We start from the raw sequence: 17,540 nt of genomic DNA, 5'->3' as shown, positions 1-17,540 counted from the left end.
TAGTTAAATAAAGTCCACCTGTGTGCAATCGAAGTGTCATACGATCTGTCACATGATCTCAGTATATATATATATACACCTGTTCTGAAAGGCCCCAGAGTCTGCAACACCACTAAGCAAGGGGCACCACCAAGCAAGCGGCACCATGAAGACCAAGGAGCTCTCCAAACAGGTCAGGGACAAAGTTGTGGAGAAGTACAGATCAGGGTTGGGTTATAATAAAATATAAAAAAACTTTCAACATCCCACGAGTACCATTAAATTCATGATTAAAAACTGGAAAGAATATGGCACCACAATAAACCTGCCAAGAGAAGGCTACCCACCAAAACTCACAGACCAGGCAAGGAGGGCATTAATCAGAGAGGCAACAGAGAGACCAAAGATAACCCTGAAGGAGATTGGAGCAAAGCTCCACAGCGGAGATTGGAGTATCTGTCCATAGCACCACTTTAAGCTGTACACTCCACAGAGTTGGGCTTTACATTAGAGTGGCCAGAAAAAAGCCATTGCTTAAAGAAAAAAATAAGCAAACACATTTAGTGTTCGCCAAAAGGATGTGGGAGACTCCCCAAACTAATGGAAGAAGGAACTCTGGTCAGATGAGACTAAAATTGAGCTTTTTGGCCAACAAGGAAAAAGCTATGTCTGGCACAAACGCAACACCTCTCATCATCCCGAGAACACCATCCTAACAGTGAAGCATGGTGATGGCAGCATCATGCTGTGGGGATGTTTTTCATCGGCAGGGACTGGGAAACTGGTCAGAACTGAAGGAATGATGGATGGCCCTAAATACAGAGAAATTCTTGAGGGAAACCTGTTTCAGTCTTCCAGAGATTTGAGACTGGGACGGAGGTTCACCTTCCAGCAGGACAATGACCCTAAGCATACTGCTAAAGCAACACTCGAGTGGTTTTAGGGGAAACATTTAAATGTCTTGGAATGGCCTAGTCAAAGCCCAGACCTCAATCCAATTGAGAATCTGTGGTATGACTTAAAGATTGCTGTACACCAGCAGAACCCATCCATCTTGAAGGAGATGGAGCAGTTTTGCCTTGAAGAATGGGCAAAAATCCCAGTGGCTAGATGTGCCAAGCTTATAGAGACATACCCCAAGAGTTTTGCAGCTGTAATTGCTGCAAAAGGTGGCTCTACAAAGTATTGACTTTGGGGGGGTGAATAGTTATGCACACTCAAGTTCTGTTTTTTTGTCTAATTGCTTGTTCTTTTCACAATAAAAAATATTTAGCATCTTCAAAGTGGTAGGTATGTCGTGTACATCAAATGAGGTTGTAAGGCAACAACATAGGAAAAATGCCAAAGTGGGTGAATACTTTCGCACGCTATGTCAAATTTGTGCAAGTACTTGATTTAGTTTGCCCAGTACAATAGAACCAATCAAAGGAGTCGAAAAGTTTGAACTCCATTCTCCCTGGCGGGTAGGAGTGTTGGGCCAGTAACCGAAAGGTTGCTGGATTGTATCTCTCAGCTGACAAGGTAAAAATATCTTGTTCTTCCCCTGAACAAGGCAGTTACCCACTGTTCCCCGTGCGCTGATGACGTGAATTTCAATGAAGGCAACCTCTCTGAGTCAGAGGGGTTGGGTTAAAAAAATGTTTTATTTTTTTTATTTCACCTTTATTTAACCAGGTAGGCAAGTTGAGAACAAGTTCTCATGTACAATTGCGACCTGGCCAAGATAAAGCAAAGCAGTTCGACACATACAACGACACAGAGTTACACATGGAGTAAAACAAACATACAGTCAATAATACAGTAGAAAACAAGTCTATATACGATGTGAGCAAATGAGGTGAGATAAGGGAGGTAAAGGCAAAGAAAAGGCCATGGTGGCGAAGTAAATACAATATAGCAAGTAAAAATGCAGAAGACACATTTCAGTTGAATGCATTCAGTATTACAACTGACAAGGTATCCCCCCTTTCCCTTCCTTTCCTTACATCCAGATCACCTCAGTTGTGCTAGGCATTGGCCTTTTATTTGTTCCAAAGGTCACAACCAAAAATGTTCGGTGAGGATACCTTCCGCCACGATGGTTCTGGCCTTTGGAACAGCCTGCCGGACGTTTTATTCATTTTATCCCATAGTATATGTCTTATTTATGTTTATTTATTTTAATGCATTAGTCTCTCATATCCACTGTTATTTTATCATTGTTTTTACTATTTGAATATCTCTTTTAGAAAATGCAGTGTTTTATTGGTCTTGATTGGGGTGGCAGGTAGCCTAGTGGTTAGAGCGTTGGGCTGGTAACTGAAAGGTTGCTGGAACGAATCCCAAGCTGACAAGGTAAAAATATGTCGTTCTGCCCACGAACAAGACAGTTAACCCACTGTTCCCCGGTAAGCCTTCATTGTAAATAATACTTTTTCCTTCTCTGACTTGCCTAGTTAAATGTTATTATTTTTTAAATGTAGGTGTATTCATTGCCTTTGTGTGTAACGTAATCACGTCAGTGACACCAAGCATGTTCAGCATCCTCCAACACAAATGGATACTGTTTTCGTGCCCCACAAAACAGATGTGCACTAGTATGGTTTACTGTAAGTGTTTGGAATGTGGTTCGTTATCGTTGGGGGTGTGGTAAGATAGCAGTCTGGTCCAGGTTGTGGTCAGGGAGTGTGGTTGTGGTCAGGGAGTGTGGTTGTGGTCAGGGTATACACTCTTATGGTGAAGTGTTACTTCAAGTGTGGTTGTGGTCAGGGTATGTGTTTGTTATTTAACAGGATGTGGCTGTGGCCAGGTGGTTTGTAAAGCAGTGTGGGCCTGGTTGAAGTTGAGTTAGAATTGATCAGGCTGTGGTTGTGATTTTGATAGTGGTTATTGTTAGGTAGGGTGAAGGTGTATTAAGATGGCTCCAGTCTCTGCTAAATCCAAAAGCCTGGCTGGCACATTCTCTCTCTCTCTCTCTCTCTCTCTCTCTCTCTCTCTCTCTCTCTCTCTCACACACACACACACTCTCTCAGGTGTGCGTAACAACCCCCGCAGTGTGTGTGAAACGCATGCGGTTCTAGTTCAGTGCGCTCAATCAAAGGCTGCTTCATATCTCATACATTTATGAGGAATCAGATTGTTGATCGCCTTCTCACATTGAAAACATTATTGGGTCTTTGGTACGACTCCAGGCTCCTGCTACTTCCTCCACTGCTTTAATTTCGAGTGGAGACGAAAGTGCCGCAGTTGCACACTTGTCAGTGTGATATTATACTCTAATGCTGAAACTCCACTGGGAAATAAGGTTCAATCATACCATTGCTGGTGGGGCAGAGGAGCTCAGCTGTACTTGGTGCAATAATCATCATCATCATACTGGGATCATAATGACTTGGATTTTTATGAGAAGGCCAGACAGGGCCATCGAATAATGCAGAGCAGACATCCCCCAGGCAAGGGTGTGTGTGTGTGTGTGTGTGTGTGTGTGTGTGTGTGTGTGTGCGTGCGTGTGTGTACGTGTGTGTACGTGTGTGTGTGTGTACGTGTATGCAGTGTGTGTGTTTCAACTGTTTTACAATAAGGGATAGATGAACGCTTTTGGGGAATAAATTGTTCTTGACTGATTCCCATCAAGAAAATCAATCAGACACATCGCCCTACAGGTAGTGATTGATATTCTGTGTTCATGTGCGTGTTAGTAAGCAAGTAAGTGTGTAAGTACGAACATGCCTGCATGTGTGCTTGTGTGAATTTGAGTAAATCGCAGGGCAATAAATTAATTATTGAAGGTTATCTCTTGGAGTGCTCTCCATTTCATTCTCTACCTATCAGGTAGGCTCGTCCCAGAGCAGTAGATGTGAAGGAAGGGAAAGGGAGGAGTGCTACTCTGTTCCTCATGTGTCTCTCCACCACAAAGTCTAGCTCTCTAAGACATGAACATTAACAGAGAGTGAAATGGCTCATCAGACACAGACACCTATTTGCAAGGGTCAGGTAGAACTGGTTTATCAGATAATCAATGACTGGCCCTCTCTCTTGCTCTTTCTTTCTGTCTCTCATACCCAGTGCCTTTCCACGAGGCCCCGGAATACTCCAAGCGGCGTCGGGTCCCTCCCTCTACCAGCAGCAGCGGCAGCTGCCTGGTGGCCCCCCGGGTCCTGCTGCGCTCCAACAGTGACAACAACCTCACAGTGAGCCAGGGGCCTCCCCAGGACTGGTCCCAGCCCCAGGGACCCCCCCAGCACCACGGATCCCAACAGGGAGGGGTCGGACCCCCCACCTCCACCTCTCACCGTAGCCTCTCTCCACAGCTGCTCCAGCAGATGCAGGGGAACCCAAATGGCACTGTGAGGACCATGGGCCAGAGGTCCCGCAGTACCAGCGTGGGGGTGGTCCCGCGGAGTCCGTCCCCGTCCCTCAACCGGCTGGGAGAGGAGGCCTGCAAGCCACACCCGCAGACACATGTACAGACACAGCAGACTCAGCACAGACAGACCAGGTCAGTAGAAGGAGGAGAAGCAGCAGAGACACACAGCCATGTACGTAGGCACATACTCTTTACCCACACACCACCCACACACACATGCATGCGTATGCACATATGTGTGTGGCTGTATGTTTGTGTGTGTGTGCGTGCGTCCTGCGGATTAGACACTGAAGGCTTTATAATGCTGGTGACGTAACCTTGGCTCTGCACAGTACTGATTAAGACACCATGCTCCCTGTCCTCCTTGACAGATTAATACAGACATATGGCACTGTCTTTCATCTACACACTCTGTCGAGAGAGAGAGATAGAGAGAGGGAGAGAGAGAGAGAGACCAATTAAGAGCTTGACAAAGAGAAACAATGGGCGAGAGGGGGGGAATATAGGGAGGAGAGAAGTCATACGGAGTGAAGGTAAACAAGGGAAAGTCAAAAAGAGAATGAGGGGATAAGTGTGTCTTTTGCCCTTACATGATGACAGCCATGTCATTTTCCTATTTTGTATGTTTAACACTGCAACCCAGGAGGATGGGTTGGACGTTGAAGTTTCACTTCATCTCCATCCTTCCCTCCAAGTCCTTCCCAATCCCATGTCCATCTTGCCTCTGGTCCTGTCCACTTCTTCATGTCCTTCAATCCCTTCTTCTTCCATCCATCAGCCTTTCCCTCCTTATTTCTTCCCTCTTACCACTCATTCCATCGTACTCTCCTCTTTTCTCTCAGTCCATCCTCCACCTCCATTTCCCCCTTAAGGCGTCGGCATGCTTCAGTACGGCTGACGCCTAGCCGAACCAATTGTGCTCGAATACTCCCTTAAAAGACCTTAGATTGAAAAACAAGAAAAAAAGCGACAATAGTACAATTTGTCAATTTTAAGAAGCCGTACCAAGTATACCATTCTGCAAAATAGTCAGAATTTAACTAAAACAACTCATTAAAATCATTAATATTTCATTTTAAATTGTTTTGCTCAAGAGATCTTAGTCACGCAATTAACTATGCTGTGTGGTGTAGTATTTTTCTAGGATTTTTATTCATGAAAACGAGTAGTATCTTGTTGAATGACAACAAAGACTTTATTGAAGAATCCCTACTGTTGACCAATCACCAACGAAGGGGCGTAGACTTCGGCTCCAAACTTCAGCTTGCCTCCAGAAACATGTTTGTGTGCCAAAACAGCCGGGGAAAAAACCTCACCGAAGTCCAAAATGAACAAAAACGTCACAAAATGTCATGGTAATATATGCACAAACTCTACCAAACTGTTTCGGCAGGGAAGCATGCGGACACCTTTATTCTGCCCGTTCCCTCCATCCTACATTTTCCCCTATTTTCATCAACTCACTCCCTCCCTCGCTTCTCTTCTCCCTCTCCTCTCCCCTTTTGTTAACCCTCCTCAATCTTTCCATCCATCCTCTCACCTCTATTTTTTCCCCTTTCCCTCTCTCCTCTGACTTTTTTGCTCTAGAAAAAAAAAACTCAACGCATAGCTGAATCAGAAACTACGGCGACGGATCCTCGTCCTATAGCCTGAGTTTGTGCCTAATTCACGTACTCTCCAGAGAGTCTAGACAAATCAAATCAGATTCCCTCTCTCCTGCAAGAATATTCTTACCCAAGAGCTTGCAATACAGAAATACGATGTGGACTAAAAGATCAAATAAGATCAGTATTTGACTCTGGAAGTCTTGCTTAGCATAGTGTGTGTTGTAACCTTAACTGCAACCTGAAGATTAATATTAGCTGCCAAAGCTAATGCCTTGGGTTATAGCTTGGAAGGCTAAGGTCGTCTTCAGCCACCGAAATGACCCAGATTAGTTTCTGCAATCAATTGGGACAAAAAAGGAGCAGCCAACTCTGTTGAACACAACCAACGATGATTTAATCAGGTTAGGTTTTATTTTGTGTGGACGATCCATTTAACAGAAAATCAGGCGGAGCACCGTCTGAGAGGATGTGTCAAGGCAAGTCTCTCTCTCTCTTTCACTTTCTCTCTCTCTCTGAGGGCATCATCGAGAGTCAACATACACAGGAGGTTTTAGTCAACACTGATTATGTGCCCAATCATCTGGAGGAGACACTGTTTTTCTCCTCTTTTTCCTGTCCTTTCCCATTGTTGTCACTGATCTAGAGGGATCAATGGAGTTGGTGAAAGCAATATGATGAACCCTTCTTGGCCCATATTTCCCAAATGTAGCGTTTAGAACTGACGCCATTTGGAAGTTTTTGCATTTGATCGGTACATTCTTTATTTCTATTTATGGTTTGGAAGGTCATGCCCTCGATTTGTTTTTATACAACCCTGGCCTTCCCCTAAGTGTGTGTATGTGTGTGTGTGTGTGTGTGTACTTGTTTTTCTATCTTATCAGCACGCCAATTTCCTAACAATTCACCCGTATGTCCTGACATGGTAGGAAAACAATAACTTTTCTAAAAAGTCATGACTATTTTAATGTCCTGTATTTGTTCAAATGTTATTTTAAGCTTAAGGGTTAGGGGTTTAAGGTTAGGGTTATGTTAATGATTAGGGGTAGGGTTAGGTGTTAGGGAAAATAGGATTTCTAATGGTCAAACATTTTTACTCCCCAAAAAGTCCTGAAATGTAACAAATATTAAAAGGTGTGTGTGTGTGTGTGTGTGTGTGTGTGTGTGTGTGTGTGTGTGTGTGTGTGTGTGGATCTGGAATGGGGCTAGATCTCCATAGGCTCAGGGTTGAGGAGAGGAGTGGTGTTCAGGATAAGGTGACCCACTTACCGTGTCTCTCTCTCACTCCTCCTAAATGCCTCCTCCCTCTTTCTCTCCCTCTCTCTCTCTCTCTGACAATCACTCTCATTCTATCCCACCCGCTCACTGTCTCTTTCTCTCTGTTTGACTGTGTTTGAATACTTACAATGCTGCTGTTGCTGGGGCTTACCACCAAGTGGCGCTCCAATACAATACTCTAACAGATCAACCCAGACACCAATGGATACACAACATTAGGTCCATCTCAGTAGTGTAGTAAACATGCGTTTTCATCTGTAGTTGGACTCAAGCAAATGTACACGTGTGCTTGTTCCTCTCCTTTGGTTATGCGGGGGGGGGGGGGGGGGGGGGGTTGGCGGGTACACTCGCAAAAAAAATAAAGATCTGAGACTTCCTGTCGGAAATGTATCAATTGCGTCTCAGAAAGGAAAGCACAGACTCTCTCTCTTTTCCCTGTGTTGGGATGTCTTTCTGCTTGTGTGGTGGGTGAACCCAGTGTCCTCTCTTCCCTACCCAGAGGACACTGCAGGGATCTGCGATACTTTATGTGTCAGCTTCCATCCTGCCCCATATACAAGCTCCATAAGGACAGCGGTGTAACTTAAGAGTTTGCAATATATACTGTGTATACTGTGGTACTCTGTCAAATGTGGCATGTACTAATATGCACTACTCCTCTATCTACCTAGTTAAATAAATGTTATATAAAATAAATAAAAATAAAATATTCCTCTTATCTCCTCTTCTCTCTCACCCCTCTTCCATCTCCTCTCCTCTCTTCCCTCCTTCCCACCTCTCTGTCCCCACCCTCAGCCCCAGTGGTAATGTGGAGGTGGTGGTGCAGCGGAGGAAGCTGTACAGTGCCGTACCAGGTAGGCACTTTGTGGTGGTCCATTCCTACCATCCACGGGCCGAGGGAGAGATCACCCTCTACAAGAATGACAGGGTCAAAGGTGAGACATTAGGAAATGTTAAGGAGAGAACATACAGATACAATTGTATTATGCTTAACGCTGCTCTACCACTGAATACATTTGTGACACCGGTGGAAATGAGCTGTGTATATAGCTAAATCTGGTTCAACATTTGTTGCACATGTGGTCCCTGAGAAATAAACTAATAGAGAGCAATAATAGTGGCGTATTTTTGTAAGCACTAACTCCACCATGGCTTGTTGGCCAAAGCATATGGGGGGTTTGGAGGGTGGTTTGGATACTCGTAGAATAAAAGTTCTGTAGTAAACACGGGCTGAAGAGATCTTACACGTTTTGTTCAATGAGATCATCTTCATCAGCTGAAGCATTTATGTATTGTAACAATGGTGTAACAATGGTGTAACAATGGCGCCGGAGAAGAAGGCTGACGTTTTACGTGTCCCCAACCAATTGTGTTTTTTGTTTGTTTATTTGCATTGTTTGTAACTTATTTTTTTAACTTATTTTGTACATAATGTTGCCGCTACAGTCTCTTATGACCGAAAATAACTTCTGAACATCAGGACTGCGATTACTCACCCCGGACTGGCAGAATCCTTTTTTTCCTTTAACGAGGCTGACGAGCCCGGCGCGAAATATATACTGTTTTCTCGGAAACAGGCCCAGATCCCCGTTATTTGCGTGAAGATGAGGCAGAGAAAAAGGGGACAGAGGGCGGGCTGCCTTCTGAGAATTCGTAGGCAATCAAATGAACCACCACTTCCTTCAATTCTGCTAGCAAACATGCAATCTTTGAGGAACAAAATGGTGTACTCCTCAATGCCCTCGGAGGAATCGCGGAACATATTCCAGTCTGTGCTAGCAAAACAGTCCTGTAGCTTAGCATCTCCTTCATCTGACCACTGTTTTATTGATCTAGTCACTGATGCTTCCTGCTTTAATTTTTGCTTGTAGACAGGAATCAGGAGCATCAAATTATGGTCAGATTTGCCAAATGGATGGCGAGGGAGAGCTTTGTATGCGTCTTTGTGTGTGGAGTAAAGGTGGTCCAGAGTTTTTTCCCCTCTGGTTGCACATTTAACATGCTGATACAAATTTGGGAAAATGGATTTAAGTTTCCCTGCATTAGAGTCCCCGGCTACTACGAGCACCGCCTCTGGGTGAGCGTTTTCTTGTTTGCTTATGGCGGAACACAGCTCATTCAATGCTGTCTTAGTGCCAGCCTCAGTCTATGGTTGTAGGTAAACAGAAAACTCTCTAGGTAGATAGTGTGTTCTACAGCTTACCATGAGATACTCTACCTCAGGCGAACAATTGCTCGAGACTTAGATATCGTTCACCACCTGTTAATTACGAAAATACATAGTCCGCCATCCCTTGTCCTACCCTTCCGGTTCAGCGTATAACCCGCCAGCTGTATGTTGATAGTGTCATCGCTCAGCCACAATTTCGTGAAGCATAAGATATAACAGTTTTGAATTTCCCATTGGTAGTTTAATCTCATCGACGGGGCTGCAGTGGAGCAGGTTGAGAGCTTCAAGTTCCTTGGTGTCCACATCACCAACAAATTAACATGGTATTAGCACCCCAAGACAGTCGTGATGAGGGCACGACAAAACCTATTCCCCATCAGGAGACTTGGCATGGGTCCTCAGATTAGGCATGGGTCCTGAGATCCTCAAAAGGTTCTACAGCTGCAACATCAAGAGCATCCTGACTGGTTACATAGTGATGTCTGGTACGGCAATTGTTCGGCCTCCGAACGCAAGGCACTACAGAGGGTAATGCGTACGGCCCAGTACATCACTCGGACTAAGCTGCCTGCCATCCAGGACCTCTACACCAGGTGATGTCAGAGGAAGGCCCTAAAAATAGTTTAAGACTCCAGCCACCCCAGTCATAGACTGTTCTCTCTACTACTGCATGGCAAGCGGTACCGGAGTGCCAAGTCTAGGACAAAAAGGCTTCTCAACAGTTTTTACCCAAAAACCATAAGACTTCTGAACGGGTAATCAAATGGCTACCCCCCCCCCCCCCCCGACCCCTCTTTTATGCTGCTGCTACTCTCTGTTTATCATATGCTATTTTGATTTTGATTTTGATGCTGATTTTGATGATTTTGATTTTGATGCTATTTTATCGCCCCCAGAAACCTCCTTTTACTCTCTGTTCCAGACGTTCTAGACGACCAATTCTTATTGCTTTTAGTCGCACCCTTATTCTACTCCTCCTATGTTCCTCTGGCGATGTAGAGGTGAATCCAGGCCCTGCAGTGCCTAGCTCCACTCCTATTCCCCAGGCGCTCTCTTTTGACGACTTCTGTAACCGTAATAGCCTTGGTTTCATGCATGTTAACATTAGAAGCCTCCTCCCTAAGTTTGTTCTATTCACTGCTTTAGCACACTCTGCCAACCCGGATGTTCTAGCTGTGTCTGAATCCTGGCTTAGGAAGACCACCAAAAATTCAGACATGTTGCAATTTACTGCAAAGATAGCCTGCAGAGTTCTGTCCTACTATCCAGGTCTGTACCCAAACAATTTGAACTTCTACTTTTAAAAATCCACCTTTCTAAAAACAAGTCTCTCACCGTTGCCGCCTGCTATAGACCACCCTCTGCCCCCAGCTGTGCTCTGGACACCATATGTGAACTGATTGCCCCCCATCTATCTTCAGAGCTCGTGCTGCTAGGCGACCTAAACTGGAACATGCTTAACACCCCAGCCATCCTATAATCTAAACTTTATGCCCTCAATCTCACACAAATTATCAATGAACCTACCAGGTACCTCCCCAAAGCCTTAAACACGGGCACCCTCATAGATATCATCCTAACCAACTTCCCCTCTAAATACACCTCTGCTGTCTTCAACCAAGATCTCAGCGATCACTGCCTCATTGCCTGCATCCGTAATGGGTCAGCGGTCAAACGACCTCCTCTCATCACTGTAAAACGCTCCCTGAAACACTTCAGCGAGCAGGCCTTTCTAATCGACCTGGCCGGGGTATCCTGGAAGGATATTGACCTCATCCCATCAGTAGAGGATGCCTGGATATTTTTTAAAAATGCCTTCCTAACCATCTTAAATAAACATGCCCCATTCAAGAAATTTAGAACCAGGAACAGATATAGCCCTTGGTTCTCCCCAGACCTGACTGCCCTTAATCAACACAAAAACGTCCTATGGCGTTCTGCATTAGCATCGAACAGCCCCCGTGATATGCAGCTGTTCAGGGAAGCTAGAAACCATTATACACAGGCAGTTAGAAAAGCCAAGGCTAGCTTTGTCAAGCAGAAATTTGCTTCTTGCAACACTAACTCAAAAAAGTTCTGGGACACTGTAAAGTCCATGGAGAATAAGAACACCTCCTCCCAGCTGCCCACTGCACTGAAGATAGGAAACACTGTCACCACTGATAAATCCACCATAATTGAAAATTTCAATAAGCATTTTTCTACTGCTGGCCATGCTTTCCACCTGGCTACTCCTACCCCTGTCAACAGCACTGCACCCCCAACAGCAACTCGCCCAAGCCTTCCCCATTTCTCCTTCTCCCAAATCCATTCAGCTGATGTTCTGAAAGAGCTGCAAAATCTGGACCCCTACAAATCAGCCGGGCTAGACAATCTGGACCCTTTCTTTCTAAAATTATCTGCCGAAATTGTTGCCACCCCTATTACTAGCCTGTTCAACCTCTCTTTCGTGTCGTCTGAGATTCCCAAAGATTGGAAAGCAGCTGCGGTCATCCCCCTCTTCAAAGGGGGGGACACTCTTGACCCAAACTGCTACAGACCTATATCTATCCTACCATGCCTTTCTAAGGTCTTCGAAAGCCAAGTCAACAAACAGATTACCGACCATTTTGAATCTCACCATACCTTCTCTGCTATGCAATCTGGTTTCAGAGCTGGTCATGGGTGCACCTCAGCCACGCTCAAGGTCCTAAACGATATCTTAACCGCCATCGATAAGAAACATTACTGTGCAGCCGTATTCATTGATCTGTCAATCACCACATCCTCATCGGCAGACTCAACAGCCTTGGTTTCTCAAATGATTGCCTCGCCTGGTTCACCAACTACTTCTCTGATAGAGTTCAGTGTGTCAAATCTGAGGGTCTGTTGTCCGGACCTCTGGCAGTCTCTATGGGGGTGCCACAGGGTTCAATTCTTGGACCGACTCTCTTCTCTGTATACATCAATGAGGTCGCTCTTGCTGCTGGTGAGTCTCTGATCCACCTCTACGCAGACGACACCATTCTGTATACTTCCGGCCCTTCTTTGGACACTGTGTTAACAACCCTCCAGGCAAGCTTCAATGCCATACAACTCTCCTTCCGTGGCCTCCAACTGCTCTTAAATACAAGTAAAACTAAATGCATGCTCTTCAACCGATCACTACCTGCACCTACCCGCCTGTCCAACATCACTACTCTGGACGGCTCTGACTTAGAATACGTGGACAACTACAAATACTTAGGTGTCTGGTTAGACTGTAAACTCTCCTTCCAGACCCATATCAAACATCTCCAATCCAAAGTTAAATCTAGAATTGGCTTCCTATTTCGCAACAAAGCATCCTTCACTCATGCTGCCAAACATACCCTTGTAAAACTGACCATCCTACCAATCCTCGACTTTGGCGATGTAATTTACAAAATAGCCTCCAATACCCTACTCAACAAACTGGATGCAGTCTATCACAGTGCAATCCGTTTTGTCACCAAAGCCCCATACACTACCCACCATTGCGACCTGTACGCTCTCGTTGGCTGGCCCTCGCTTCATACTCGTCGCCAAACCCACTGGCTCCATGTCATCTACAAGACCCTGCTAGGTAAAGTCCCCCCTTATCTCAGCTCGCTGGTCACCATAGCATCTCCCACCTGTAGCACACGCTCCAGCAGGTATATCTCTCTAGTCACCCCCAAAACCAATTCTTTCTTTGGCCGCCTCTCTTTCCAGTTCTCTGCTGCCAATGACTGGAACGAACTACAAAAATCTCTGAAACTGGAAACACTTATCTCCCTCACTAGCTTTAAGCACCAACTGTCAGAGCAGCTCACAGATTACTGCACCTGTACATAGCCCACATATAATTTAGCCCTATCAACTACCTCTTTCCCAACTGTATTTAATTTATTTATTTATTTTGCTCCTTTGCACCCCATTATTTTTATTTCTACTTTGCACATTCTTCCATTGCAAAACTACCATTCCAGTGTTTTACTTGCTATATTGTATTTACCTTGCCACCAAGGCCTTTTTTTGCCTTTACCTCCCTTCTCACCTCATTTGCTCACATTGTATATAGACTTGTTTATACTTTATTATTGACTGTATGTTTGTTTTACTCCATGTGTAACTCTGTGTTGTTGTATCTGTCGAACTGCTTTGCTTTATCTTGGCCAGGTCGCAATTGTAAATGAGAACTTGTTCTCAACTTGCCTACCTGGTTAAATAAAGGTAAAATAAAAAAAATAAAATAAAAAATATATGCACAGTCACTTTAACTATACATTCCTGTACATATGTACATAATACCTCAATTGGCCCGACCAACCAGTGTTCCCGCACATTGGCTAATCAGGCTATCTGCATTGTGTCCCGCCACCCGCCACCCACCACCCGCCAACCTCTTTACGCTACTGCCACTCTCTGTTCACCATATATGCATAGTCACTTTAACCATATCTACTTGTACATACTACCTCAATCAGCCTGACTAACCGGTGTCTGTATGTAGCCTCGCTACTTTTATGCCTCACTACTGTATATAGCCACGCTACTGTTTTTCACTGTCTTTTTACTGTTGTTTTTATTTCTTTACTTACCTATTGTTCACCTAATAACTTTTTTTCACTATTGGTTAGAGCCTGTAAGTAAGCATTTCACTGTTGGACCTAGACTTTGGCGTATGTGACAAATAAACTTAGATTTTATTTGACACATACACATATTACCTCAGCTATCCGGTGCCCCCACACATTGACTCTGTACCGGTACCCTAGTGAGGTTAAGGGCTCGTAAGTAAGCATTTTATTGTAAGGTCTACCTGTTGTATTCGGCGCATGTGGTTAATACAATTGTATTTGATTTATTCAAAACAAGCACATAAACCACATGAAGGCTTCATAATTCATAAAGGCCATGTTAACTGGCTGATATTGTCTCATACAACAAAAGGTATAAGATCTCCTAAGCCTGTGTTAACCTCAGATCTTATTTTTGGCGTTTATCCCAAAACCCCATTCTTTCACTATTCACAGGAATGGCTGAACGAACCAGAGGTAATTAATAAAATAAAAATGAGGACTACAAGCTGGCGAGCTCTATAAACACAGGTACCATGCATTCCGTGAGTGACATTTACTACAGTACATGTGCTGCGTATAATGATTCTCTCCCTCCCTCTCTCCCTCCCTCCCTCCCTCCCTCCCTCCCTCCCTCCCTCCAGTTCTGAGTATTGGAGAGGGGGGGTTCTGGGAAGGCAGTGCCCGGGGCCAGGTGGGCTGGTTTCCTGCGGAGTGCGTGGAGGAGATTCCTGCCAAGCCCAGCGAGGAGAGGACGCGTAAGTCATTAAGCATGCTGACCCAGATATTTGGGAATAGGAGAGTTGGAAAGAGTGGTTGGGGAGCTCTGTGGAGGAGGAGGGATGATTTCTGCTCTATGGATCCTCCTGGTGGCATCCTAGGGCACCGAGACCCACTTTTCCACCCAGTAGATGGGCTCTGCACAGAGACTGCTCAGTGTGTACAGATCCAAAATATTTGGATTGGTGTAATGTGGAGGAATATGGAGGAGTCCCCTAAGCCCAATTAACACACTAGATGGAGCCATCAGCATTTGACTGCCTACCAAAGGTGTGTAGGGGCTCGGGCAGACCTAGGCAATTTCAGTCCTCGGGGGGCCTGATTAGTGTCACACTTTTACCCCATCCTTAGCAAACACAGCTTATTTAAACCAATTGTATTTTTAACTGAAGATCATGATTGTTGATTATTGGAGTCAGGTGTGTTAGCTCGGGCTGGGGCAAAAGTGTGACACCAATCAGGCCCCTGAGGACTGAAGTTGCCCAGGCCTTGGCTAAGGGGTCTTTCCAGGCTGACAGGAAGGAGGAAAGAGAGGTAGAGAGCAAGAGATGGAGGAGGGAGGGAGTTGTCTGGTCAAAAAGACTAAGACATTGTTACCGCCCATTTGGATTTGGCTTCACACCAACGACATCACATCAAAAGCTAAACTTAATTTACAACAAAAAAAATTTAATTGTAGCATTTCGTTGTGTTTTTGTTCTCTGGTGGTTAGATAGCTAGCTAAAATCGTCCCTTTCTTAAATTAACTATGGAGGGAGATAGGGATTTGGACTTTACTTTACTTTTACTTAATTCCAGATACTGGCCAATGATTATAATGGCGATTCTGATCCAACCATAAATGCATACATTGTGCCCCTGGGCCTGAGATGAGGAATGTTCAATGTAGCTAGCTAGATGTAATAGGCTAATATTAACTTGCTGGGCTTGCGCATCGTTGCCCATGAAGGAAGTTAGGATAGCAAGCAAGCATTTTAGCCAGGTAGCCTAGGACAACAAAAACTTAAAGTGTGTACTGTATGACAGACAGACAGTTTCGGCAACATGAAAGAGAGGAGGATGTCATTGGTGTTTCTCTAGAAGTAGGGTGAGTCAACATGTTTTTTCTACTGGCACGCATGGACATACACACACACACAAATCAGTAACATGGACAGCCACATCATATTTAGCTTACGTTGACTGGACTAAATCGTTTTTGGTATCTTTTAGTTGTCACTGTATTAGACCACCCATAGGTGATTTGATGATGAATTTGAAATGGTGTTGGAATAGTCGAGGCAGCTCCTGTTTTCTTTTCGACTTGCGGTAACTCTCTGTGATTCTAAACCAATGGTTGTTTATTCGTCCGAAAATGTTGTAAACATTAACTTTCTGGACCATGCTATAGGTCATGTAACTGTTTGCTACATGCAATATGCTTTGTGGACTTATTATTATGAGCCGTCCTCCCATCAGCAGCCTCCACTGGTATTAACTAACAGGTTATAGAGCAAACAATGCAATTATCACAACACTTAGGTTGTAATATGGCTTTCTTTCCCTGGCTTGGCTTCCCCAGTGATTTTATCTATGCACCGCTACTATGCTTTGAGCTAGTATGTTACTGTGTGCATGTTCACTGCTATGTCATCAAAAGCCCTTGGATTTATTTGCCAGCTTTGTACTGTATGATCTGCCTCATGCCCTTTGAAGCAAGGGGTCTTCTGGGGATTAAACACTGGTATGCTGGCACAAGTGTGACATCACTCGTGTATGTCATGGTTGTCATTCTATTGCTGATAACCACAATCATTTCTAGGAAAATAAATAAATAAATAATAATAATAATATTTCTGGAGGCTTAGCTAGGTTCCTTCCCATTCCCATACTATTGGTCAATAACCAAGTTAGGCTCCAGAGTGGCGCAGCGGTCTAAGGCACTGCACCTCAGTGTTAGAGGCGTCACTACAGACCCTGGATCGATTCCCGGCTGTATCACAACCGGATGTGATTGGTAGTCCCATAGGGCGGTGCACAATTGGCCCAGCGTTGTCCGGGTTAGGGTTTGGCCGGGTTAGGCTGTCATTGTAAATAAGAATTTGGTTCAATTAAAAATATATAAAAAAAAACAGCATTAGCAATCACTCTATCTGTGCTAGCTCAGTTATTGTGTTGCAAAGCATAGTTCTATAAGCATAACAGAAATCAGTGCTCTGCTTTGTGCTACCTATAGCACTGGAATGGTCTTAGCAAAAGCCAACTTGCAATCCTACTTCTGTTAGCCATAGCAAAGGATCATTAACATTACAATTACAATTTTCAGACTCAGTGTAGGCTAAATGTACTAGCTAAAGGTAAATAAAGGGATGTCAAGGAAGGAAGTGATAGTGTGTGTTAGCCTCTCTCTGTCTCTCTCTCTCTCACTTTCTACATATATCTCTCTCTCTTTCTACATATACATGTGCTCCACATGAATAGGCCCTGTCTCTCTGTTCTCTCTTCTCTCTGCTACGCTAGGCTAAGCGCTACACTGCACTGCTAAATCAGCTGTGTTCTAATGTCCTCTGGGCTGCAGGGGAATGAACACATCATGCTCCATCCCCTTCTCTCTTTCTTTCTCATGCTCTCTTTCAAATGGCCCATTTATTCTATCTATGCCCACTCTCTCTCCCCCACTTTTTGTCACCTTACTCTCTCTCTCGTGCTCTCTCTCTCTCTCTCTCTCTCTCTCTCTCTCTGTCTATGTCAATATTCCTCTGTTTTCTTTTATTTACTCTGTCTCGCTCTCAATTAAATTATATTCAATTGTGCTTTGTTGGCATAATTGCATAATACAATATGCA

The 17,540-nt window shown here is 44.4% G+C and overlaps 1 protein-coding gene across 1 annotated transcript in view; it reads left to right on the top strand.

Annotated features, from left to right (window-relative positions):
- The first annotated feature begins 3,683 nt into the window (after window positions 1–3,683).
- LOC110526925 (SH3 and multiple ankyrin repeat domains protein 2) overlaps window positions 3,684–17,540 on the top strand; it is a 102,395-nt gene continuing 88,538 nt past the window's right edge. The window contains exons 1-4 of the mRNA XM_090239444.1: window positions 3,684–3,693; window positions 4,024–4,456; window positions 8,008–8,141; window positions 14,580–14,693. Of these exons, the coding sequence (XP_090095570.1) occupies window positions 3,684–3,693; window positions 4,024–4,456; window positions 8,008–8,141; window positions 14,580–14,693 (691 nt within the window). The remainder of the gene's footprint in view (window positions 3,694–4,023; window positions 4,457–8,007; window positions 8,142–14,579; window positions 14,694–17,540) is intronic.

This window comes from Oncorhynchus mykiss, chromosome 6, assembly GCF_057628025.1.
Source record: "Oncorhynchus mykiss isolate SJ-2025 chromosome 6, ASM5762802v1, whole genome shotgun sequence".
NCBI classification, from domain to species: Eukaryota; Metazoa; Chordata; class Actinopteri; order Salmoniformes; family Salmonidae; genus Oncorhynchus; species Oncorhynchus mykiss.
Note: the sequence above shows the minus strand (reverse complement) of the source record. Positions and strands in the feature narration are given on the sequence as shown.